Source organism: Sinohyriopsis cumingii, chromosome 7 (assembly GCF_028554795.1).
Source record: "Sinohyriopsis cumingii isolate HCF-2022 chromosome 7, ASM2855479v2, whole genome shotgun sequence".
NCBI lineage: Eukaryota > Metazoa > Mollusca > Bivalvia > Unionida > Unionidae > Sinohyriopsis > Sinohyriopsis cumingii.
In genome coordinates this window covers 100806083-100828490 of record NC_142967.1, presented here as the reverse complement: position 1 = coordinate 100828490, position 22408 = coordinate 100806083, and the positions used below count along the sequence as shown (strand labels likewise).

The 22408-nt window shown below is 36.1% G+C and overlaps 1 protein-coding gene across 1 annotated transcript; it reads right to left on the bottom strand.

Moving 5' to 3' along the window:
* Window positions 1–2891: 2891 nt before the first annotated feature.
* Window positions 2892–20415, bottom strand: LOC149795826 (small ribosomal subunit protein mS26-like). The gene is made up of 4 exons (XM_089965727.1): window positions 20061–20415; window positions 13480–13620; window positions 9284–9407; window positions 2892–3283 (listed from the first exon to the last, which is right to left on the bottom strand). Exons 1-4 carry the CDS (start codon window positions 20285–20287, stop codon window positions 3125–3127), a joined length of 651 nt encoding a protein of 216 aa, XP_089821853.1. The 5' UTR covers window positions 20288–20415; the 3' UTR covers window positions 2892–3124.
* Between the last annotated feature and the right edge of the window lie 1993 nt (window positions 20416–22408).

Here is a 22408-nt window from a genome sequence, read left to right as displayed (position 1 = left end):
TCCACAAACTGCAAAATGTGGCTTGCCATCTTGGTAAATAAACTAGCCTTACTGCACAATGTAGTTTGCCCTCTACATATGACACAATGCAGCTTACCCTCTACAAAATATAGTGTAGCTTGATTTCCCTATGCTACACAATGTAGCCTAATCTCTCATTACAAGACAAGGTAGCTTGATTTCCCTATACTGCACAATGTAGCCTAATCTCTCATTACTAGACAAGGTAGCTTTATTTCCCTATACTGTACAATGTAGCCTAATCTCTCATTACTAGACAAGGTAGCTTGATTTCCCTATACTGCACAATGTACCCTAATCTCTCATTACTAGACAAGGCAGCTTGATTTCCCAATACTGCACAATGTAGCCTAATCTCTCATTACTAGACAAGGTAGCTTGCTGTCCCTATACTGCACAATGTAGCCTAATCTCTCATTACTAGACAAGGTAGCTTGCTTTCCCTATATTGCACAATGTAGCCTAATCTCTCATTACTAGACAAGGCAGCTTGCTGTCCCTATACTGCACAATGTAGCCTAATCTCTCATTACTAGACAAGGTAGCTTACTGTCCCTATACTGCACAATGTAGCCTAATCTCTCATTACTAGACAAGGCAGCTTGCTGTCCCTATACTGCACAATGTAGCCTAATCTCTCATTACTAGACAAGGTAGCTTGCTTTCCCTATACTGCACAATGTAGCCTAATCTCTCATTACTAGACAAGGCAGCTTGATTTTCCTATACTGCACAATGTAGCCTAATCTCTCATTACTAGACAAGGTAGCTTGCTTTCCCTATACTGCACAATGTAGCCTAATCTCTCATTACTAGACAAGGCAGCTTGCTTTCCCTATACTGCACAATGTAGCCTAATCTCTCATTACTAGACAAGGCAGATTGATTTCCCTATACTGCACAATGTACCCTAATCTCTCATTACTAGACAAGGTAGCTTGCTGTCCCTATACTGCACAATGTAGCCTAATCTCTCATTACTAGACAAGATAGCTTGCTTTCCCTATACTGCACAATGTAGCCTAATCTCTCATTACTAGACAAGGCAGCTTGATTTCCCTATACTGCACAATGTAGCCTAAACTCTCATTACTAGACAAGGCAGCTTGATTTCCCTATACTGCACAATGTAGCCTAATCTCTCATTACTAGACAAGGTAGCTTGATTTCCCTATACTGCACAATGTACCCTAATCTCTCATTACTAGACAAGGTAGCTTGCTGTCCCTATACTGCACAATGTAGCCTAATCTCTCATTACTAGACAAGGCAGCTTGCTTTCCCAATACTGCACAATGTAGCCTAATCTCTCATTACTAGACAAGGTAGCTTGCTTTCCCTATACTGCACAATGTAGCCTAATCTCTCATTACTAGACAAGGCAGCTTGCTTTCCCTATACTGCACAATGTAGCATAATCTCTCATTACTAGACAAGATAGCTTGCTTTCCTTATACTGCACAATGTAGCCTAATCTCTCATTACTAGACAAGGCAGCTTGATTTCCCTATACTGCACAATGTAGCCTAATCTCTCATTACTAGACAAGGTAGCTTGCTTTCCCTATACTGCACAGTGTAGCCTAATCTCTCATTACTAGACAAGGTAGCTTGATTTCCCAATACTGCACAATGTAGCCTAATCTCTCATTACTAGACAAGGCAGCTTGATTTCCCTATACCGCACAATGTAGCCTAATCTCTCATTACTAGACAAGGTAGCTTGCTTTCCCTATACTGCACAATGTAGCCTAATCTCTCATTACTAGACAAGGCAGCTTGATTTCCCTATATTGCACAATGTAGCCTAATCTCTCATTACTAGACAAGGTAGCTTGCTTTCCCTATACTGCACAATGTAGCCTAATCTCTCATTACTAGACAAGGCAGCTTGCTTTCCCAATACTGTACAAGGTAGCGTGCTAACAAAATACTGCACAATATAGGTTACCCTCCATATACTGTAGAATTTAGCTTGCCCTCTTGATGAATAAACTAATCAGATACTGCACAATGTAACTTGCACTCTTCTAAGTGAAAAATGAATTAAATATGAAATGTATCAAACTGCACTAATGAAAGGAAAATGGCCAATTTTAAATGATTTTTCCTGAACTACTTAATACAGTAAAAGTCTGCACAACAGTTGGTTTTCAAACTGTGCATTTTTCATTTAAGATAACATTATAATTCTTTATTTCATACAGCATGGTCCATACACCGAAATTAAAATATAAAATGTATTTTAAACATAAAAGATAATAGGCATCCTGTGTACAAATGTACAGACACATCATTAAGTACAGAATATGTCTGTCATTGTTAAGAACAAATTAAAGTAAGACATTTAAAATGCAATTTCTTCCATCCATCTATAATCTGAGAATTTTACCTTTATTCAAAAACAAAAAAAATCTGCTTTACATAGTGAAAAGGTAGTATCTTTTTAATTATTATTCCAGAGTTCATTTTACTAAGGACGTCTGGCTTGCACTGACTAACAAGTGATTCATCATACATGTTGTTTCACCTTTAAATGGCATTATTATGACATTGCTTTAGTTTACACCGATGAGACAGGAACTCCCACACAAAGTTTAGATGGACAATAATTATATCAAGGTTTCAACTGATGCAGAAGACATACAACTTTGATAAAATGTGAACACAGGACCCTAACATTGTTGACACTGCCAATGACACTGAAAATGTTACTGCACTACTCAAGGCCTGCATGTTATGCCCACAGTCAATGCGATACTCAAAATCTTTAACTAAAACCATAATGAACTGTTCATGCCAACAATGGAAAGTGAACTGCTGTGTATTAAAGATATGTTACAAAATAATTTTCCTGTTAAGTCATCAAAATGAATTTCAGTAGAAATGCTTTATTTAAAAACAGTCATGAACATGATTTTATTTATCAGAATGCTCTTTTTTTAAAAAAAGATAAAACTGCATGTCATTGATAAACCTATGATGCCAACCAATGCTATCATAAAAGGGACCATATTTCAAGCAATGCCATTATCTTCTGTGGCTGAATGCTGAAAAATGCTATAATGATGTGATTCTGACAATCCATAGTTGATATTTTCATATCAGTTCTTGCTGCTCTTGCTCACTTTTTCTTGCTCAGTATTGGTCACTACTTTGAGACCTTTTTCTGTGATTGCAAATTCATAGTCTGTCCTTGTATTCAAAACTCTCTCTATTTCTATATCCAGGTTTTCCGGAGTGATGAATGTTGCGGCAGCCTCCTGGAAATAAAAAGGAATGGATAGATAATTTGTCAATCACAAGGGAATGATCTCTTATAAACATTTTATATATAATTATTTCCTTTGAAGTATTTGCATCATATCTAGATAAATGAAACTAATGTTCTGGATTCACCATCTGAAACTGACCTGTCTAAATATACATGGCACCCAGGGAAGGCAGTTTAAAAAATACTGAAGCCAGCGTACTCTGATTACCTACAGAGTTCACATAAAATATAACACCAAATTTTGAAATTGCATCTATGAATGACTAATACTCAAGAAAGTACCTTCATTGGATCCATAGTACATTTTAGTGGGACAGTCCTCATCATACATTGGTGACATTTGACACTGTACCCCCTGAATAAGATTCAGATTTAGGTAATGCAAATTACAACCACACAAACATGACATTTACTTCAAAAAGAATATTTGTTGTTTCTGACTCATTATTTGCAATGAGAGGTGAAATGAAAATTTTGCATCAATTGGCAATATACCTGAAATGACTTGATCCTTTTATGTGCATGTCCCAATCCTTCTCAATGCAGAAATAATTGTGGAACATAGTGTCACCAGATCTGGCAAATTTGTATGTATCAAGCAACATTACGTTAATATATAGAAATTAATATAATGTCCTTTCATTACAAATAACATAATTTTGCCAGGTCCTATTTCGTGTCAGAGTCAAGAAAATGACATACTTTCCTTTGCAAATAAACAACAATGGTCTATGAAAATAACGTCATCCAAGATATATAACCAGCTTTCCCTGAGCAAGTAAGAGGATTCTCCCCTGTCCAATATGGTACAGTGATCCTGCTGTTAATGTCAAGATACTATTCATAGTACATTTTCTCCACACTGCACATTGCTGCCATCTGCTGCAGTGCTTTATATGACATTACATTAGGAGCATCTCCAAGCAAACTCAATAGGTGTTAATTACCTCTGTTTGTTATAACCCATCCCTAAAAAGTGTTGCCATTAGTTCATTAACAGATATTGTAAGATAAAGAGGGATGTCTCCAGTTCTGATCTCTGACATTGGTGACTATAGTAGTTCAATCAAGCCTGTATTTTGTCTTTATCTCAACTGCTTAAGGAAAATTACATCCCTGAAACCCAATGCTTTCCGTTTTTATCCCATATTCATATCATCTGATCACATTTCAAAATGATTTTGCACTTAAATATGAGCAGATCATAAACATTTGGCAGTGACCATTTCCTTCCTGTTGCTATAGATACTTCTCACAGTGGATCAGGTCACCTTATGGGTAATGCCATTGTCAAGAGATACTTGTGAATCGCAATTTTCTTCTTGCTGCTGCAGATGCTCCCCATGGTGGATTATGTCCCTTGATGGACAATTCTAAAACATATTGGGGGCAAGGTCGGACATACAAGGTCAAAGTAACAGGTATAATCTGAAATTTGACTACAGTTATTAACTTCACTGTATCAACTTCTAACAAAAATTGTTTCTAGTTATTGTAATGAGTGAAATAAATTTTGAACTAGAGACAACCAACTCTAAGACATTTTTTTGAAACTTTGTGAATCACTTTAAAATTGTGCATTACAAAGTTTCATGACTTTTGTGGTTAAGCTGGACCAAAACTTTAGAGTCACAATGGTATATATAAAAAACAAAGTAAAAACAGGGATGGTCCTGGTTTTTAAAAAGCTGTTGCCAAAAAAATCGCCAACCTCAATATTTTGTCGCCAATTTTCAAAAAGTGTCGCCAAAAAAAGTAGTGTATATTTTTCCAAGTGTTAATTTAGTCTATTAATGTAACAGGCAATGAAAATTACAAAATATGGGTTAGTTAATACTTTAATTACAACAAGCATTAACAAAATGTTACAAAGTGTTACATGAAGATCCGTCGCGATTTTAGGGCTGCCCACTTGTTTAATGCAGTTTCAAAGTCTAATTTTTCACATCTGTACATGCTGATTCTCATTAAATTCTCGAGAGATGAGATGCAGAGCTTATTTCTGATGTCAGTTTTTATGAGGTTCATCTTACTGAATCCACGTTCACAGTCCACAGTGCTGACAGGTGACAACAGTAGTCTCTCAGCAGCCCATCCCCCCTTTTATGGCTAGCTTCACAAAGCTTGTAGCGAATTGCTTCCTAAATCCCAAGAATGATCACTGAATGCTGTATATATTTTCTCGACAAGAAAAATAGGATCTCCATTCCCACGAATGAAACTTACATGGGTCAACACCTGGCAATATTGGACCGTATATATAAGCATAAATTCACACCCAATTTAGGAATTCTTTCACTCCTGTATTTTGAGAAATAAATAATTATTATTAATTATGCAAAACTGTTTTTTTTTGCTATTTCTTGTTGCGGAGTTTAAGTCTCTGCAGCTGTAACACAGGACTGATGGCAAAAGGAAAAGATCAATGAGTAAAATGCTGCACTGGCGACAGATGTAATTGTGATTGAGATTTTTTCCATTTGCTTTGTATTTATACACAGTAGTCAGTACTTCAGAGGTTATCAGTTTTCTATGAAGGTTCAGCAAAACTATTGTATTGGTATATGTATAAAAAAAAAAACAGAAGGATTAGCCATACAATTAATTGTATCTGTTCTATTCACATCTTCAGAAGTCGGTCAGTTGCAGGTATAGTGCGGTAGCATGATTGACTGTATCGCAGCATACAGTACTCAGCCCAGATGTCAGCATAAGCAGATTATGATGTAACAATGCACTGTAAAGATGGGGTTGTCAATAAGAACAAAGGATCGTTTGTGTAACTGATTGATTCCAATGCATTGCTTAGTCAAGTTTGTGGCTTCCTTTCGTTCTGCGTTTTAATTTATCCAGTCCAAATCCATGATTGTATGTACAAATTAAATAACCAAAAAGTATGTCGCCAAAATAAATCGCCAGATGGGATATTTTTGTCACCAATAAGGAAAAAAAAATTGCAATTTGTGACATTGGTGAAGCCCAGGACAATCCCTGAAAAATGAACCAACACTCACCAATATCCAATAATATGCTGCACATTGCTCACCCATTTTCTATCGACCATCATATTAAGGATAGACCTATTTCATTACCTCTTCAATTACTAATGCATGGTATAATCTTGAATGTTGGTATACTCTTTCTAGACTTATGCACTGCCACTCAATATTTCAGTTTTCTTTCATTTCTTGAAATTACAAATCCACAAAATTAAGTACCCATGAATGTTTTTCTAACCAAACTATACAATTTTATACCCATGAAAATAAAGTCATTCCCAGTATGTAAAGATGGAAGATGCAAAATAAAGTTATTACAAAATGAGAAATTTCCAGTTACAGACAATAAATCAGAGTGAAGAATTTTCTAAATTAAATGAATTATCTGTAAATTTTATTTGAAAATTCCACTGGCAATGATGACTTTGCTAAAAGCATTAGATAACATTAGGTCCTATCTTTTTTATTTCAAAAAGCATTTATACTGTGTAAACTATTATTGAGAATAAAGGTTGCTTTGGAGAAATCAACCTTGGTTATGCACTCTTTGGACTGAGCTGTAAAAAGTTGTTTGGAGGATAATGCTGATTATGTTTGCACAAATAAATGCATTATGTTGCCTGATCAATAAAGTATGAACATCTGCAAATGATGTCCAAGAAACACTCTTCAACCATTTGCATATACAGGGTAAAAACTTAAGATGCTGCAAACCGTTGCTACACATTTACAGAATCAGTGTACGATTCACATATATGATCTGCTGAAATGTGACTGAAATCATAGTGTTGCAAACAGGATATGATATATTTACTTTGGCAACAAAACAAATATGTGTATCTCTAGCTGGAAAATATTCTTGAAAATTGATTTGTGCATCTAATGGAGCTGGATTAGCCCATTACTTAAAGCTCTTAGTACATTATTTATACTAATCATTATAATATATATAACGCTGAAAAATCATACTATCCTACCTACTTACTATAATTTTAAAACCAGTACAATAAGAAACAAATTCCTTTTTGGCCTTGTATGTAACGTGTTTCAGATCACAAACAGTGAACCCAGCTATCCCATCACACAATACTCCAGCAAATCATGGTTTATATGTAGATCCAGCTCTCACATCACACAATACTCAAGCAAATCATGGTTTATATGGAGATCCAGCTCTCACATCACACAATACTCCAGCAAATCATGGTTTATATGTAGATCCAGCTTTCACATCACACAATACTCCAGCAAATCATGGTTTATATGTAGATCCAGCTCTCACATCACACAATACTCCAGCAAAACATGGTTTATATGTAGATCCAGCTCTCACATCACACAATACTCCAGCAAAACATGGTTTATATGGAGATCCAGCTCTCACATCACACAATACTCCAGCAAATCATGGTTTATATGGAGATCCAGCTCTCACATCACACAATACTCCAGCAAATCATGGTTTATATGGAGATCCAGCTCTCACATCACACAATACTCCAGCAAATCATGGTTTATATGGAGATCCAGTCCTCACATCACACAATCCTCCAGCAAACCATGGTTTATATGTAGATCCAGCTCTCACATCACACAATACTCAAACAAATGAAGGTTTATATGAAGACCCAGCTGTCCCATCACACAGTTCTTCAGGAAATTAAGGTTTATATACAGACCAAGTTTACTCATCACAAACTGCACCAGGAACTTAGGAAATCCCAAGTAAAATAAAGTGCAGACCCAGATCTCCCATCACACATTGCACCAGAAAATCAGGGTCTACACTTTAGATGTAGCAGAGGTCTTGTTAGGATTTTAAAACTAAGAGTCCAGGACTTTTATTTTGGGTAAAATAAAATAAGAGTCCCACCAGCAATAGTTGCAATCCCTCACAGAAGCATATTGGGCATACATGAAGTAGCTAAATGTCCAGATGAGAAGAACCAGTTGTTGCCACTGAATTTAATTTTCTAACTTCTTTACACTAATGACATATAGCTCTCATTTGTCCATTGGAGTGAGACAATTATGTCAGGCCAAGGAAAGGTCTTATTCCATGTACCAAGCTAGGCATCACACACTTTCTTACATCTGGCTTCTGTTCCATGTGAACTATCAGTTCTAGCAACCTTAGCACTCTTCTGAATCTCATCATAATCTTCGCCAATTTTGCCATCTAACCCAATAATACATATCCAAATTTGCAACAGCATCTTGTCAAAGTCTCAGTGTATCTTGATTTCGAGGTTACATGCACTACTTATTTGGCTACACATGGAAACAAACACAATAATAAAAGCTAAAGTTGTTCATTGATGTACTCTTTTAATGACTACATGTACATCACTGGGCCTTTCTGCTTCTGAATTCAGTCACTGTATATGTTAGCACATTTTCCCAACACTCAGCAGCTAAAGTCTTTGATCTTGCCACCCAGCTATTGTGTCGTGTTCTTCTTATGTACTCTTCCAATGGCAATATGTACGTCCGGGGTGGGGTGGGTGGGGGTGGGGTGGGGTGGTGTCTTACAGCTACAAAGTTCTCATTGTAATTATCAGCACAGCTAAAATGATTAACTGAGCAACATAATTTCCCACTCAGCAGGTTGTTGAAGCAGAAAAGGCAAGCCTTTGAATTGGCCATCCAACTATTGCATGTGAAAGGAGGACTCCTGTGTATAAAGTGATTTTCTTTGTCCCACATAAAAGATCTGCATCTAAATACACTTGATTAATCATTTTTGAGAACTCTGGATGCAGATATTGCAACAAATAATACACCAAGAAACCTGAGTCCACACTGCTCATTTTTGTACTAGAATTAATGACCTAGACCATGAACTGCCAGCTATTATGAAATACTAGATCTGTATATACACTGTTTGCAGTACAGTCTGCATCAATAAATATAGGAATTAAAGTTAACGTGGCAAGGTAATTAGTCATTATTATACTAATATCAACACGCGCAAATCCAATTTATTTCACCTTTTCTCGTAAGACTTTTTGCTCGGCTTCTATCAGCAACTTAAGGCGTTCTTCCTCATCTCGTTTCACAATTCTTTCCTGCAAATCTTTACGCTGAAGTTCTTCTATCCTCTGTCGTGCCTCCCTGGAAGAAAACATTGTTAAAGTCTTTCAATTTGATTCATCCACCATAATTGTCAGATTGGTGGGGGATGACAGAAAGAAAATAAATCACTCTGAAAATAATGGGAATGATTTGCCAAACTCCCATGCTAATGGCTTTTTAACCTGAACCCAATTCACCGTCTCTATAACTTTATATCTTAACTTTCCATGAAATATTTCACTAACATCCGTAATTTCACTTAGAGTCAATGACACATGAGATTTCAAGCAAAACAAAAATATTTATGTCAACAAAACATGCTTTTGTTCCCAGAATGTTTTAAATTGAATGTCAGCATGTGTATCAATAATCAGATCTACACTTCTCATTTGCACCACAGAGCTGCAAGTATTTTAAGTATAAGAAACACTACTATAGTCATGTGTATGTTTTTACACTTATGTAGCATGTAGTTTAGTGATTATATGTTCTGCATGTAGCAGGAACTAATCCTTACTTATACCATTTTCAGATTTAGTCTCCTTTAACAAAATATTGACTTGGCCATGTCTAAAACTGTGGAACATCAGATTTGTGTAAACTATACTTGACAAATTGCTTATTAATATTTTACACAGAAGAGAATGCAATAATAATAATAATAATAATAATAATAACCAGCACAAGCAGAATTGGCACTGGTTGTGTTAACACAATCTGTGTAAAGTATCTCCCAAACTTTGCATGGTGCTGATGTTACCTATTTACCATAGCATGACAAACAAAAATTACAAAAGGCATAATTAAAATGCATAGTTTTGTCCAGGATATTAAAAGTTAAGTTTACTGATATAGGTTTAATTTATGACCACATTAAAATTATGTCACAGCTTGTTTATTTTTCTCTCAGACAATGGGTTCATTTACTTTTGGTAGTTACATCTGATGGTATTTAAGAAGAAATGCATATTGTGGAATTGTTCTTATTATTACTATATAAGCTAGAAATACAAAAAATGCATTCTAAATAATTTAGGAATAATTGCACTGAAAATCTGAAATGCAATAAAATAATGCACAATACTCTGGACAGTACTCTCACACTGCACCAAACATGTCATGAACATATGCAAGGCTGCATATCTTGAGCTGAGATGCATCAGCTCAATTCGCAAATATCTTTCAGTTGATGCCACTAAAACACTTGTGTGTTCATTAGTACTTTCAAGACTGGACTATTGTAACTCAATTCTGTCTGGTTCATCTCAATATCTACTCCAGAAACTTCAAAAAGTTCAAAACACAGCTGCTCGGATCATGCTTAGAGTACCACGATCAGAGCACATCTCCCTGCTGCTCTGTATCCTACACTGGCTATCCATTCGATCCAGAATCAAACACAAAATTTGTTCTCTGTGCTAGGTTTCACTGTCGGACTCTAGTCCAACATACCTATCTGACCTCACCCATGTGTACACAACAGCAAGATACTTACGCTCCTCTTCTGACAATTGTATACTCATAATTCCCACTATGAAAACAAAGTCATATGGACAGCATTCTTTTGCATACCAGGGCCAAGCAACGTGGAATGAATTGCCTACTGAACTTACACACAAAGACACAGTGATCCCATTCAAGAGTGCTCTCAAAACTCACTTATTTCGACTACAAGAACAAACTTAAAGACCTAATAATGTTTCCTACCTTAAATATTCTCAGAATGTTTTTTTATGTTCTCTAATTTCATGGTGTTTGTTTCTGTAATCATATCATTATTTTTTTTATCTTATAGGCGTTGTCTAATGTTGCAAAGTGCTTAGAGCTTCTAAAGATTAGGCACTATACAAAGTCCTCATTATTATTATTATTATTATTATTATATACAAATAAACAAGGACCGGTGGTCTACTGACTGAACAGAACTTACAGGAATTCAAAGAAAGACAACTCTGTGCTTTTTTAAAGCAACAACAAGAGTTTAAAACTACGTGGCACTCATATTGAACAAAAGATGGGCACCATTTTAATTTAAGACAAACTAGACATCATTAGACATGTTTTGGTGAAACCCCCATGTAAATACAAAGCAATTATTCAAGTGGAGTAGTGATGACAAGATTTTCAAAATGTCTGCTGTGGTGGCCATAATGGCTGTCCAAATGGCACCATTTACATTTAGGACCAAGTAAACATCACAAAAGGCTTTTAGTGAAGCCCCATATCAATAGGACCATCCATCAAGAAGCAGCAATAACTAGATTTTCAAAATTGGTACCATGGCACCATACTGAAGATCAGAAAAGCACATTTTTAATTTAGAACCAACTAAATATCATAAGAAGTCTTTTGGTGAAGAAAATAAAACACATCACAATAATACTTGCAATTGGACAAAGAAAATATTTTCAAGATGATGGCTATTTGGATGACAAATAATCACTATTTTCATTTAAGTCCAACTTCATATCACACGAGTCTCTTGATGAACATCCCATCCTGGTATGACTTTCCATCAAAAAGTAGTAGCAAGAGCACCATGTTCAAGATATCTGCAATGGTGGCCATATTTGATGTCATATCATCACCATTCTGCTTTTAGGTCCAATAGGATATGACATATGTTTTTAAGAAAACCTCATGCTGACAAGACTATCTATCAAATGGTACTATGTACATTTACTCTAAATGGCACTATCTTCATTTGGGAGCACTAGACAGCAGAAGTCTTTTAGTGAAAGCCCATTGTCAATATGACATTCCATTCAGCAGGAGTAGCCATAGCAAGATGTTTGTGATGGATGCCATGACAGCTACATTAGATGTTACATCAGCACCATTTTAATTTAGGCCAACTAGACATCATAAAGAGTCTTCTAGTGAAAATCTCATGTTGATAAGACTTTATGATCAGAAGAAATAGTAATAACATATTGGATACCAGCTCAGCATAATTTTCATTTTGGAACAACTTAGTATTATTGGGAGTCTTTTAATGAAAATCCCATGTTGATGTGACAATCCATTCATAAGAAGTAGCACTAACAAGTAGCATTACAAGATAACCACTGTGGTGGCCATATTGGAGGTCTGATTGGGAACATTTCTATTAGTTCTTATCTGTTGGGAATAGAGAGGTCGTTATACTTGCAAAGAAAATTATTACAGCATGTAAAATGGTCATTCTAGGGATTTAACCTAATGGAGACTATATGGATATAACTATATTCAATATTTAAACCCTGAACGAGTATGGTATGTATTTTCAAAGTTTACATTTACTGTTTCATTTATTAATGTTTACTGTTCATTTATTAATGTTTACTCTCTTTGATAAAACCTTCAGCAACACGAGGTAAAAAAAAAAACCACCCCCCACACACGAAGAGCTGAACTCTCTCTCTCTCACACATATATCGGACCATATTTTATTTTGATCACAAGGTGCAAGAAGAAAAACGCAATGGAACGCAAATGCATCCTTCTCTCTGTATCTCACCCCCCAAAGAAAACAAACAAAAAAATATGATAAAAGGGTTTTAGTATTAATGATGCAATTTCCCTATTGCTGGTATTCTAAAATAGCATACAGTGATGCTTGTAATAATTATGAAACCAGAAGTTATTATAATTTAATTCCACACAGCATCGCAAGTTTCATCTTATATGTAACTATAAATTCTCAGGTCAGCGTCATTATATGTAGCTAAAAGTACATGATAAATTTAAAATACTTTATGTGAAACAAATTAGGTACTTTTAGTTACATTTAATGATCCTGACTGGAAAGGTTACAGAGTTACAGATAGGATAAAAGTTGCGATGCTGTGTGGAAAGAAGTGAAAAACACAATCCGAGGTATTGATCTGGCCTCGTCTTATCCTCAACATCGACTTATATGTGGATGAAGGATGGAAGATTTGCCATTTCTGCTGATTTGACTTATACTCCGCATCGACCTATAGGCCAGCAAACATGGTACTTTGGTATAGGGATGTTGAGATAAACAGATAGTATTGCATTACGAAAATATTGAGGTTGGCAGTTTTTTTAGAGACAACTTTTTAAAGCCAGTGCCAACCCTGCAAGCCCCCCCCCCCCCCCATTATACCTTACAACTGCTGTTGTTTGATTCCACTTGTAATTCTCTGCAACCATCCATTCCCATTCCTGCTGGGTTAATCGCTGCTTCTCTTCCTCAGTTACGGCTGCTTTGTTCATTTTAGCTATGTCTTCTTTAAGTAGAAAAGATCTGCATAGAGAAATAATAAGAATGCAAGAGAATTTCATACTTCTACTCTAAAATGATTTCATTATTGCAGCATACTATGTAACTACAGACACTTTTAATCAACATTGTCTGAAACAACAGATATGTCAAGATAAATATAAAACTTATCAAGCAGCTTAGGGTTTGGTTCTGTCTGTAAGCCTTGTGACTAAAAACAACTCCCCCTTGCTATAGCATGGTAAGCTGTGGTCCATAACTGAAAACTGCATTCTATACTGCACCATGGAACAGAGAGAATAAACAATTAGATGACTGTGTGTGTCATGGGTTGCTGAGGGAGAAGGATGGAAATAAACAAAACACCAGTCAAATGCATGGTAATAATTTAGATAATATAAATTAAATATATCCTTTGTCTATGTGGTACTTGTGCATTTGATTTTATCAAATAATAATGTTATGAAAAGATGATAAATTGGGAAAATGAGGCACCTCACCGGGACTCGTTACACAGAGCAGCTGTGCATCCTTTGAGAATTTCATGCATATTTAACCTTAGAGTAATGAGAGCCTTGTGATTTTCTATATAACTGGTCATGCTTCTGCCATATAAGTGAATTATTTCATATTTTATTGTTATACTTTGTACATTGTTCTATTATTGACTGTGCAACACCAAGTTGTATCAAATTTGGTTGTCAAATTTAAGTATGTATAGTAAAACCTGTCTTGAGAAACCACTGCTATGAGAGACCACCTGTCTTGAGAGACCAGATTCTCCATGTACAGATTTATTGATTATATAGTGTTATGACCTGTTATGAGAGATCATTATTTTTTTGGCAGAAGGGGTGGTCTTTCAAGACAGGTTCTACTGTATTACATATAAATATAATGGATCAGATGTATTGTTTGACTTACTTCTCTTGGAAAAGTCGGCATAGGACTAAATCTTACTCATTGAAAATGAACAGGTCAGTATTAGATGGAAAGAAGATATACCTTCCAAATGCACACAAAAATGCAAGCCTTTTGCACAAGAAAAAGTTTCCTTGGATGGAAGCATCTATGAAAAATTACGGACAGAAAAATGCATTTTGCACATGGTGCAAAGATGCACAAATGAAAAATTCACTTGCCACTTTGGGAAGTACAAATCAACAAAAAAGTGCATTTTATAGAAATTCAAATTGCAGCCCAGAACATTTGCACATTCTGCAACGTAAAACTATGAAAGAGAAGGGATATATGATGAAAGGTGTTATGAAAACATCAAAGACAGTAGCTAGTGCATCTGGTATTTCAATGTCATATGTGACATTAAAATTTCCTTATGATCTCCTTGATATTTTATGTAACCAGACTCTATGAAGCCAGATGTGTTTAACAATAAGTGTAAATAAGTTGCAAAAGTGACATTCAATAGTTAATCCTTATCAATGTATACATCCTATGAACAGGACTACCCATCCAAAGGCTACTCTGACATAATTCAAAGAAACCATAAACCTCTGAACTGGCTATGTAAATCTATGACTACTCCCTTTGATAAAGGAATGGTTAATTTGAACAAAATGTCTGTTTCAGAGATGCTCCCACGATTTTATCTTAATGAGGGTGGGAAGTAGAACAAAACTGAGGGAGAGGGGGAAATGCCCATAGTCCAATATTTACATAACACTTCAATATCCATCTCTTTTTTCCTAATCCTCTCTGTAAGCTCCCTATTCAAACCAAAATCTTTAAAAGCTGTTGTTTCTAACTGCATAAGCATTAAACTGTTCATTGTTTCTCACCTAATATGTTTGTTATCTGTGTATGAATATTGATCTGTACTGAGAACTCCCTTTCACAGCTCCCAGGTATTGTCTTTTATATAATTTTGCTCAGAGGTCTCACTAGGATTTTGAAACTAGGAGCCCAGGACTCCCATTTTGGTAAAAATAGGAGTCCCACCTGCAAAAGTTGCAGTCCCACCAGGGGTCAAGCTAGACTTGAATTTTAGGGAGAAGTGACTTCTCCTTTTGGACAGAACAGGGAGAAGTGAGAGCTCAGCAGGGAGAAGTGGACGCAAAGCAAGAAATTTTATATATATATATATATATATATATATATATATATATATATATATATACATACACATGCACTGACAGGATTGCAAATTTATGGTTTATTTATTTGTCTATTTTTAGGCAATGGTTAAATAGTATCTGCTTTGTTTCTTTTTTCCGTATTTTTACAAACATGTGTCAAGTTAAAAGACAACTTGGACCTTACAGTGCATCACGCAAATTCCACAACATAGCATTGTACCATACGTTTATGATCTACATAATTTGCATTTTAAAGTTAAATCTTTAATAAAATAACACACAGGCTTTAATTTCAATGAATTATATATTTTTCTAAATATATTTGAACGATGATTTACGAAAACAATTTAATAAACTGTTACATCCCATACTTGGTGATATCCACCATTATCTTCCGTTAGGCTACTGGTTCACTTACAGTTTCAAATTAATTTTATGACAAAATAGTGTATATGAGGTAATATCCAGATCACCGATTCTGATCTTAAAACACAAATTGCTATTTAATCATTATTGTTAAAGTTTTGAAACACAAGTTTGCATATTTTTATCATCAAAGGAAACATGCGAAAAATAGGGCAGTGAAAATTGCTACCTTAGGAAAGTTGTTGTTGTTGTTGTTGTGGGGTTTAACGCCATTTTTCAGCACACGATAGGCTACACATGACGGCCAGTATTAATCGTGGAGGAAGAACCTGAGAAAACCCCCGGAAAGAACCACCGACCCACGAGAAGCTACTGGCAAGCTTTCTCACATACCCACATTGGCTGAATCCGAGACTTGAACCGCCGCAGACAGAGGTGAGATGGCAGTGATCCGTAACTAAGAGCGCTTTAGACCACTCGGCCACTCGGGGAAAGAGTTAATGGTCAATCAGCTATCAAAGCACATAAAGAGTCTGTTTGTCAATGTAATTGATATCAAAACTAGACCTAGCTACTGGTGTCTTGAATTCATTTCGCTACCACACTAGAACTAACTGGGTTATGATGAGGGGGCATCTAAAAAAGTATGATCAGTCAATGTACCTCTTCCAAAATCACAGGGCAAAGTTGTTTTCACTTTTCTAAAAGAAGAGGGCAAAATTTGCGTTTTTTAGGCGACATAGTCACGCCACTTTGCCTGGTAGCATGACCCCTGGCCCTCCCAAAAAAAACTATGAAGGAACTATTGGTTGCCACTGAGTTTAATTTCAGCATTCTTTATAACAGACATAGCTCTTGTTTGTCTATCAGAGTGGGACTGTATTTTGTTAATCCAAGTAAGGACTTATTCCAAACACTAAGCTAGACAGAACACACTTTCTTACACTTAGCTACTGTCCCATCCAAACTATCAATTTTAGCACTCTTCCGAACCTTGTTACAATCTTCTTAAGTTTGCCATTTAACCCTAAAATACTTACCCAAATTTGCGAATGGCATTTTGTCTAAGTCTCAACATGTCTTGATTCTGATAACACGTGCACTGCTTATTCCGCTACATTTGGAAATGAACACAATAATGAAAGTTGAACTTGTTTATTTGATGTACTCTTATAAATGACCACATGTACATCTCTGGGTCTTTCTGCCTCTTAATTCAATCACTGTAAGTATCAGTACATTTTCCCACCCGGCCACCAGTCAAAGTCTTTGAACTTGCCACCTAGCTATTGCATCATATTCTTTTGATGTACACTTATAATGGCAACATGTACATCAAGAGGTCTTTCACTTTCAGCCACTGAATTCTAACACTGTAAATGTCAGCACAGTTAACTGATCAACACATTTTTCCACAAAGCAAGTGGCTGAAGCAGGACTGGCAAGTGTTTGAATTTTTCCGCACACCTATTACATGCATACGGAGGACTCCCGCCTCTGTGATTTTATGTGCCACAGATAAATATTGGGCATCCAAATATGCGTGATTAAGCGTTTCAGAGACCTCTGTTGCTGAAAAATGAGATTTTTCACTAACATAAGCAATGCCAAAGTTTAACTTTCTTGAATTAGCAATCTATTGACCACTATGCCAGATTTACTATTCCGTATTGTTGTACATGTATAGTGTATCAGGATTTCAAGTCCATTAATGCCATAGTCTACTTGTTTAAACAGAGGTATTTAGATCAAATATTTATCTTTACTTTTGATAGGGTATATGGTTTTGTATCACATGATCTATGCAGGGCCAAAACGTGACAAGAAAAGAAACACAAAGTGTACTCTACTTTCAAACTGTCTGTATTTTCATTTGACTTGTCTGTCTTTTCTACATTTCAAAATGCCATTGGTATGAGGGGTTGATTGGCATGTCCTGTTTTTGTCCATCTAGCATATACACCAGATTCATATTTAATGACACTTAAGGGGCACAATCACTCCATTACTACTTTCCCAGCTCCTATACTATGATATACTTCTTAACTTTAAAAATAAATTGCCATTATTACAGTATCTGCTGAACTAACTGTCATCCAAACAACACTGGGATTCAGCCATTTTGGATCTTCTATATATCCTGTATTATAAATGCACATTTGTAAAACTTTCTTGATGCAAGGTGTTCAAACTTAGACAATGCTTGTCACAGTGCCCAATGTGCCATAAAATTTAGTTTAACCAGCTTTTATGTCAAGCCAAAGAAACCAGATGTGTAAAGAGTTACGAAAACATTGTGACAAGTGCTATAATATTTATACCATTTCTACAAACACTTTAAGGGTGAACAGCTGAATAAAGTTGTACATAATATATTTTCATATGTGCAACTTGAAATTAATTTGCAAGAGTTCTCATGCATAACCATTTTCCAAGTGTGTAAATCTGTACAAATTTTGCACAAATTACATGATTACACATCCTTGGAGCACCTCTGAAGTACTTTAGTCCGGTATATGGTCTGTAACATAACAATGTTTCTTTCACAATCTGTACATTTTAGGAAACTGCTGTTTTCATTGTTTATCACAAACCCTCCTAATCTATCATAGCTAAAAAGGATTAAATAAGGTCAGCAATACTTATCGTTTTTGGCAATGACCGATGGACTAGCTGGGTGTGATTAACACTAGAATTCGTGCTAATGTCCAAGGTGAAATAACATGTCTTTACCTTTTCAGCCTCATTTTACAGTAAAGCTGTCTTCCACATTATTTGATCTAACATTACTTCCATTTTCAGTGTCTTTATTTTGGTGTGCCATGTAAGGATACAGCATCCTTCATTGACAATGAAAAAAAGATTATAGCAAATATGATCAATATTCAAATATAGTATAGAAAAATTTATTTTGAAAACAACTCAGACCAACAAAAAAAATATGTTTCCAAATGTACTGGTTTTAAAATTAGGGTAGACAGGTCATTTTTTTAAATATATTATAATATTTAATGTGACTTTTTTAACAATCATCCAGTAATGCCAATATTGATTAAAAGGATGAAAAGGATCTTGCATGAAATGAAGCTATCTAAACACTCTATATTAATATATATTTTTTTTATTATAGAAGAAATAAATTTCAGCTTAATCAGCTTTCTGCATTCATGGCTTTCATTGCAAACCAGCTAGCTGAAATGTAAGTCAACAGAACTTGAAAAGATATCCATTTGCTTATGTCAGAATTTGAATTTATTAGAAAAAATCATAACGTAAAGTAAAGTCTAAAGCAATATCACTTTAACTTTATAGAAAAGCTTTTATATGGACCACCAAGTCCGAAATATTCCTGAATATTTTACTTTTCATTCTGATTTTGGCTGACCTCAGAACATGCCACAGCACTATTATTGAGGCAGTAGAAGGTGACCGTAAAAACAAAATTAGGAGGCATTTTACACTGTAGGACTAACCAAGTGTACAAGTTCTTCATAAAAATGTGGCCTCTCATTTCCCTGTCAGTTGACCCACGATAACGCTACATAACACCATTATTTAGGCAATATGGTGCCAACCCCAACACATAAATATTAGGTCGATGTCTTACAATGTAAGGCAATGACTATTACTTGGAACAGAACTGATATTGCTTATATTGGGGTGATGCTGCTTTCCATGCATGAACCAGAACTGTACATTTTAGGTTAATAACCAATGAATACGTAGGTATTCTCTTCTGACAGTGATTAATACTATATATAAAAAAGTTAGTGCTTTGAAGGATATAATAACATGGCATAAATGATGATGCATTTTACTTACCGTACGCATAGAGGCCGAACTAAGTCGATAAATTGCAAGGGAGCGACCCGATAGTCTGCGAGATCAAAACCCTAACGCTCCAGCACATATTAAGCCAAATGTTGGTCTCCGAAAAAAAAAAGGTGGAGAACAACTTGTTGGTCTAGGTTTTTATTAGTTTTCATCTCTAAAAATAATTACCTAATAGCCCTCACCGATGTCCTGTAATGACAAAAACGTGTCTTCAACATTGCATCCTCTTCTGGATCAATAGGTGTTGGCTTTCTAACCTTGAATATTTTACTCGGGGCCTTCGGAAGCCATCGAGGTTTTCTCCAGCGGACACACTGTATCAGACCAGTTTTGCCAACACCTAATCCTGTAAACGCCCTTGGAGCTTGAGATGTGAAACTTGATAAAAGTGACATTTCTAATCTGGGGTGTTCTTTCTTTTCCAAATAAAATATTTCGGTTCAAAGTATAGATATTTATTCAAGCACAATTTGACAATTTCTGACGGCCATATTGGAACCTTTGACAGAATGGCGCAAGAAGATAAAGTTTGATTTGTCAAGTTTCAGCAATTGACCAATCAGCAATGATGTTATACCAGTTCGGTATTTCATAATCGGAATGTCTGCCGAAGGCATTTTGGAGGCGCTCACCAATTAATATGTACTTTAGAGAGAGTGACGTATGTAAGGTGAAGTAGTTCGCACTTAAAACATGCACAATGGAGAGAATGTTGGCATACCTCTATGCTTCATTAATGTAATGTGGATGATATTTCTTTTGGATATTGTACTTTTGGAAATTTTACATGATTTAAGCACATGGCTAACTAAAATGACTGCTCCCTTGTGTTAAAAAATCAGCCTGAATTAGTCTAAAGTACACTATACATAGCAGCTATTAAAATAGGGAAAATGAATTTTGCCAGACTAAACAATACCAGCTTCTGAAAGTGCAATGAATGAATTACCAAATATGTAAAATGTAAAAAAAGTGTTATCGACTCATTTTTTTATGCAATTTACCTCTGAAGTTCAGGAAGTGAAAATGACCAAGTAGAGCTAGCACTTTTTTGAAAAGTTCACATTTGAAGTAAGGCCAAGCTGTATACTCTATAACCTATAGTACACCCATCAATCATACATCAAAATAAAGGGAATTAAAGGTTCTTTGCATTATACCTAAGATATACAAGGTCTTTCTTAAATAACCAGTATAACCAGTGAGGAAAACCGGGGAAATTCTTTTTCTTTAAAATCCTAACCTATGCAAAATACGCAACTGTACAGCGGCACCCTAATGAAGTGTAGCATAGTCACCATACCATCTATCTGCATCCCAATCAAGGAATCCTATTACCACTTCCAAAGAGCCATATACAAGGCAGCCACTCAGTCTGTTCCTCGTGATCGCTGCCCAGTCCATACACACTGTTTGGATAAAGAATGTCAGACTCTTCTCAAGGAATATGAAACATCTGGAGACCCAGAAATAGCAGATCACCTGATCGATTCCCTGGACGCTGCCAGACTCATTCGCTGAGAGGAAACAGCAGGATTATTCAACTTTATGTGCTCCAGCAAGAAATTCTGGAGCTTGATTCGAAGATTTGGCGCCGCTCAGCAACCACCAGTTCAAGCTCACGCTGTTGTCAAGCCAAATGCTGTAACTAACCACTTATTACAAGTGGCAAAAGCACCCCTGGAGAAATAGTACCGACCTCAAGTACGAGATGAGTGGCGACAAAACTGCCGTCGGAAGTAAGATGAACTAGGTCAAAAACTCCAGAGGCATTTACATCAACATAACTTGAAACGGTGCTATGCTGCATCAAATTAGGCAAAGTAGCAGGATATGAAAACATCCTGCCTGAGTTCTTGAAGCATCTTGACCCGGAGGTAAAGGAATGACTTGGCACTTTTTACACCCGGGTTGTTAGGGAAAAGTGCATGCCGACATTGTGGCGCCAGGCAAAGATTATTGCGATCCCAAGGCCTGACAAAGATCCCAACAATGCGGCGAGTTATCTGCCGATCTCCTTGCTTTTGGCCTGTCTTAAGGTACTGGAGCGCCTGATTGTCCAAAGAATATGTCCTGACTTGGAGAATATATCGTAACTGTCGAGCAGGCAGGCTTCAGGCATGGCCATAGCACTTGCTGTCAAGTCCTTGCCCTGACTACATTTGTTGAAAATGGGTTTCAGAGGAACCTTACAACTGGAGTTGTGTTTCTGGATCTAACAGCGGCATATGACACGGTCTAGCATGCAGGTCTGGTTTTGAAAATTTCCAGAGTTTTGCCTCGTCGGATTGTTGAGACTATTGAACTGTTCTTTCGCAACAGGCGCTTCAGAGTGCACATCAGAGAGGGAGCTGCAGATCGTGGAGGCGTCAGTCTAATGGACTCCCACAAGTGTCTGTTCTTTCACCAAGTTTGTTCAATGTCTATATCAATGACTTACCTGTAACACAGTCACGCAGGTTCATGTATGCTGATGATATTGCTCTCGGGACCAAAGTCACTAATTTGCTGAGCTT

Coding starts and splice junctions, on each gene's coding strand:
- LOC149795826 (XM_089965727.1), bottom strand. CDS start 20,287: ATGTCACTTTTATCAAGTTTCACATCTCAAGCTCCAAGGGCGTTTACA. Junction 13,621..20,060: donor ACATCGGTGAGGGCTATTAG/GTAATTATTTTT, acceptor TTCTCTATGCAG/ATCTTTTCTACTTAAAGAAG. Junction 3,284..9,283: donor AAAAAGTCTTACGAGAAAAG/GTGAAATAAATT, acceptor TTTTATTTCCAG/GAGGCTGCCGCAACATTCAT.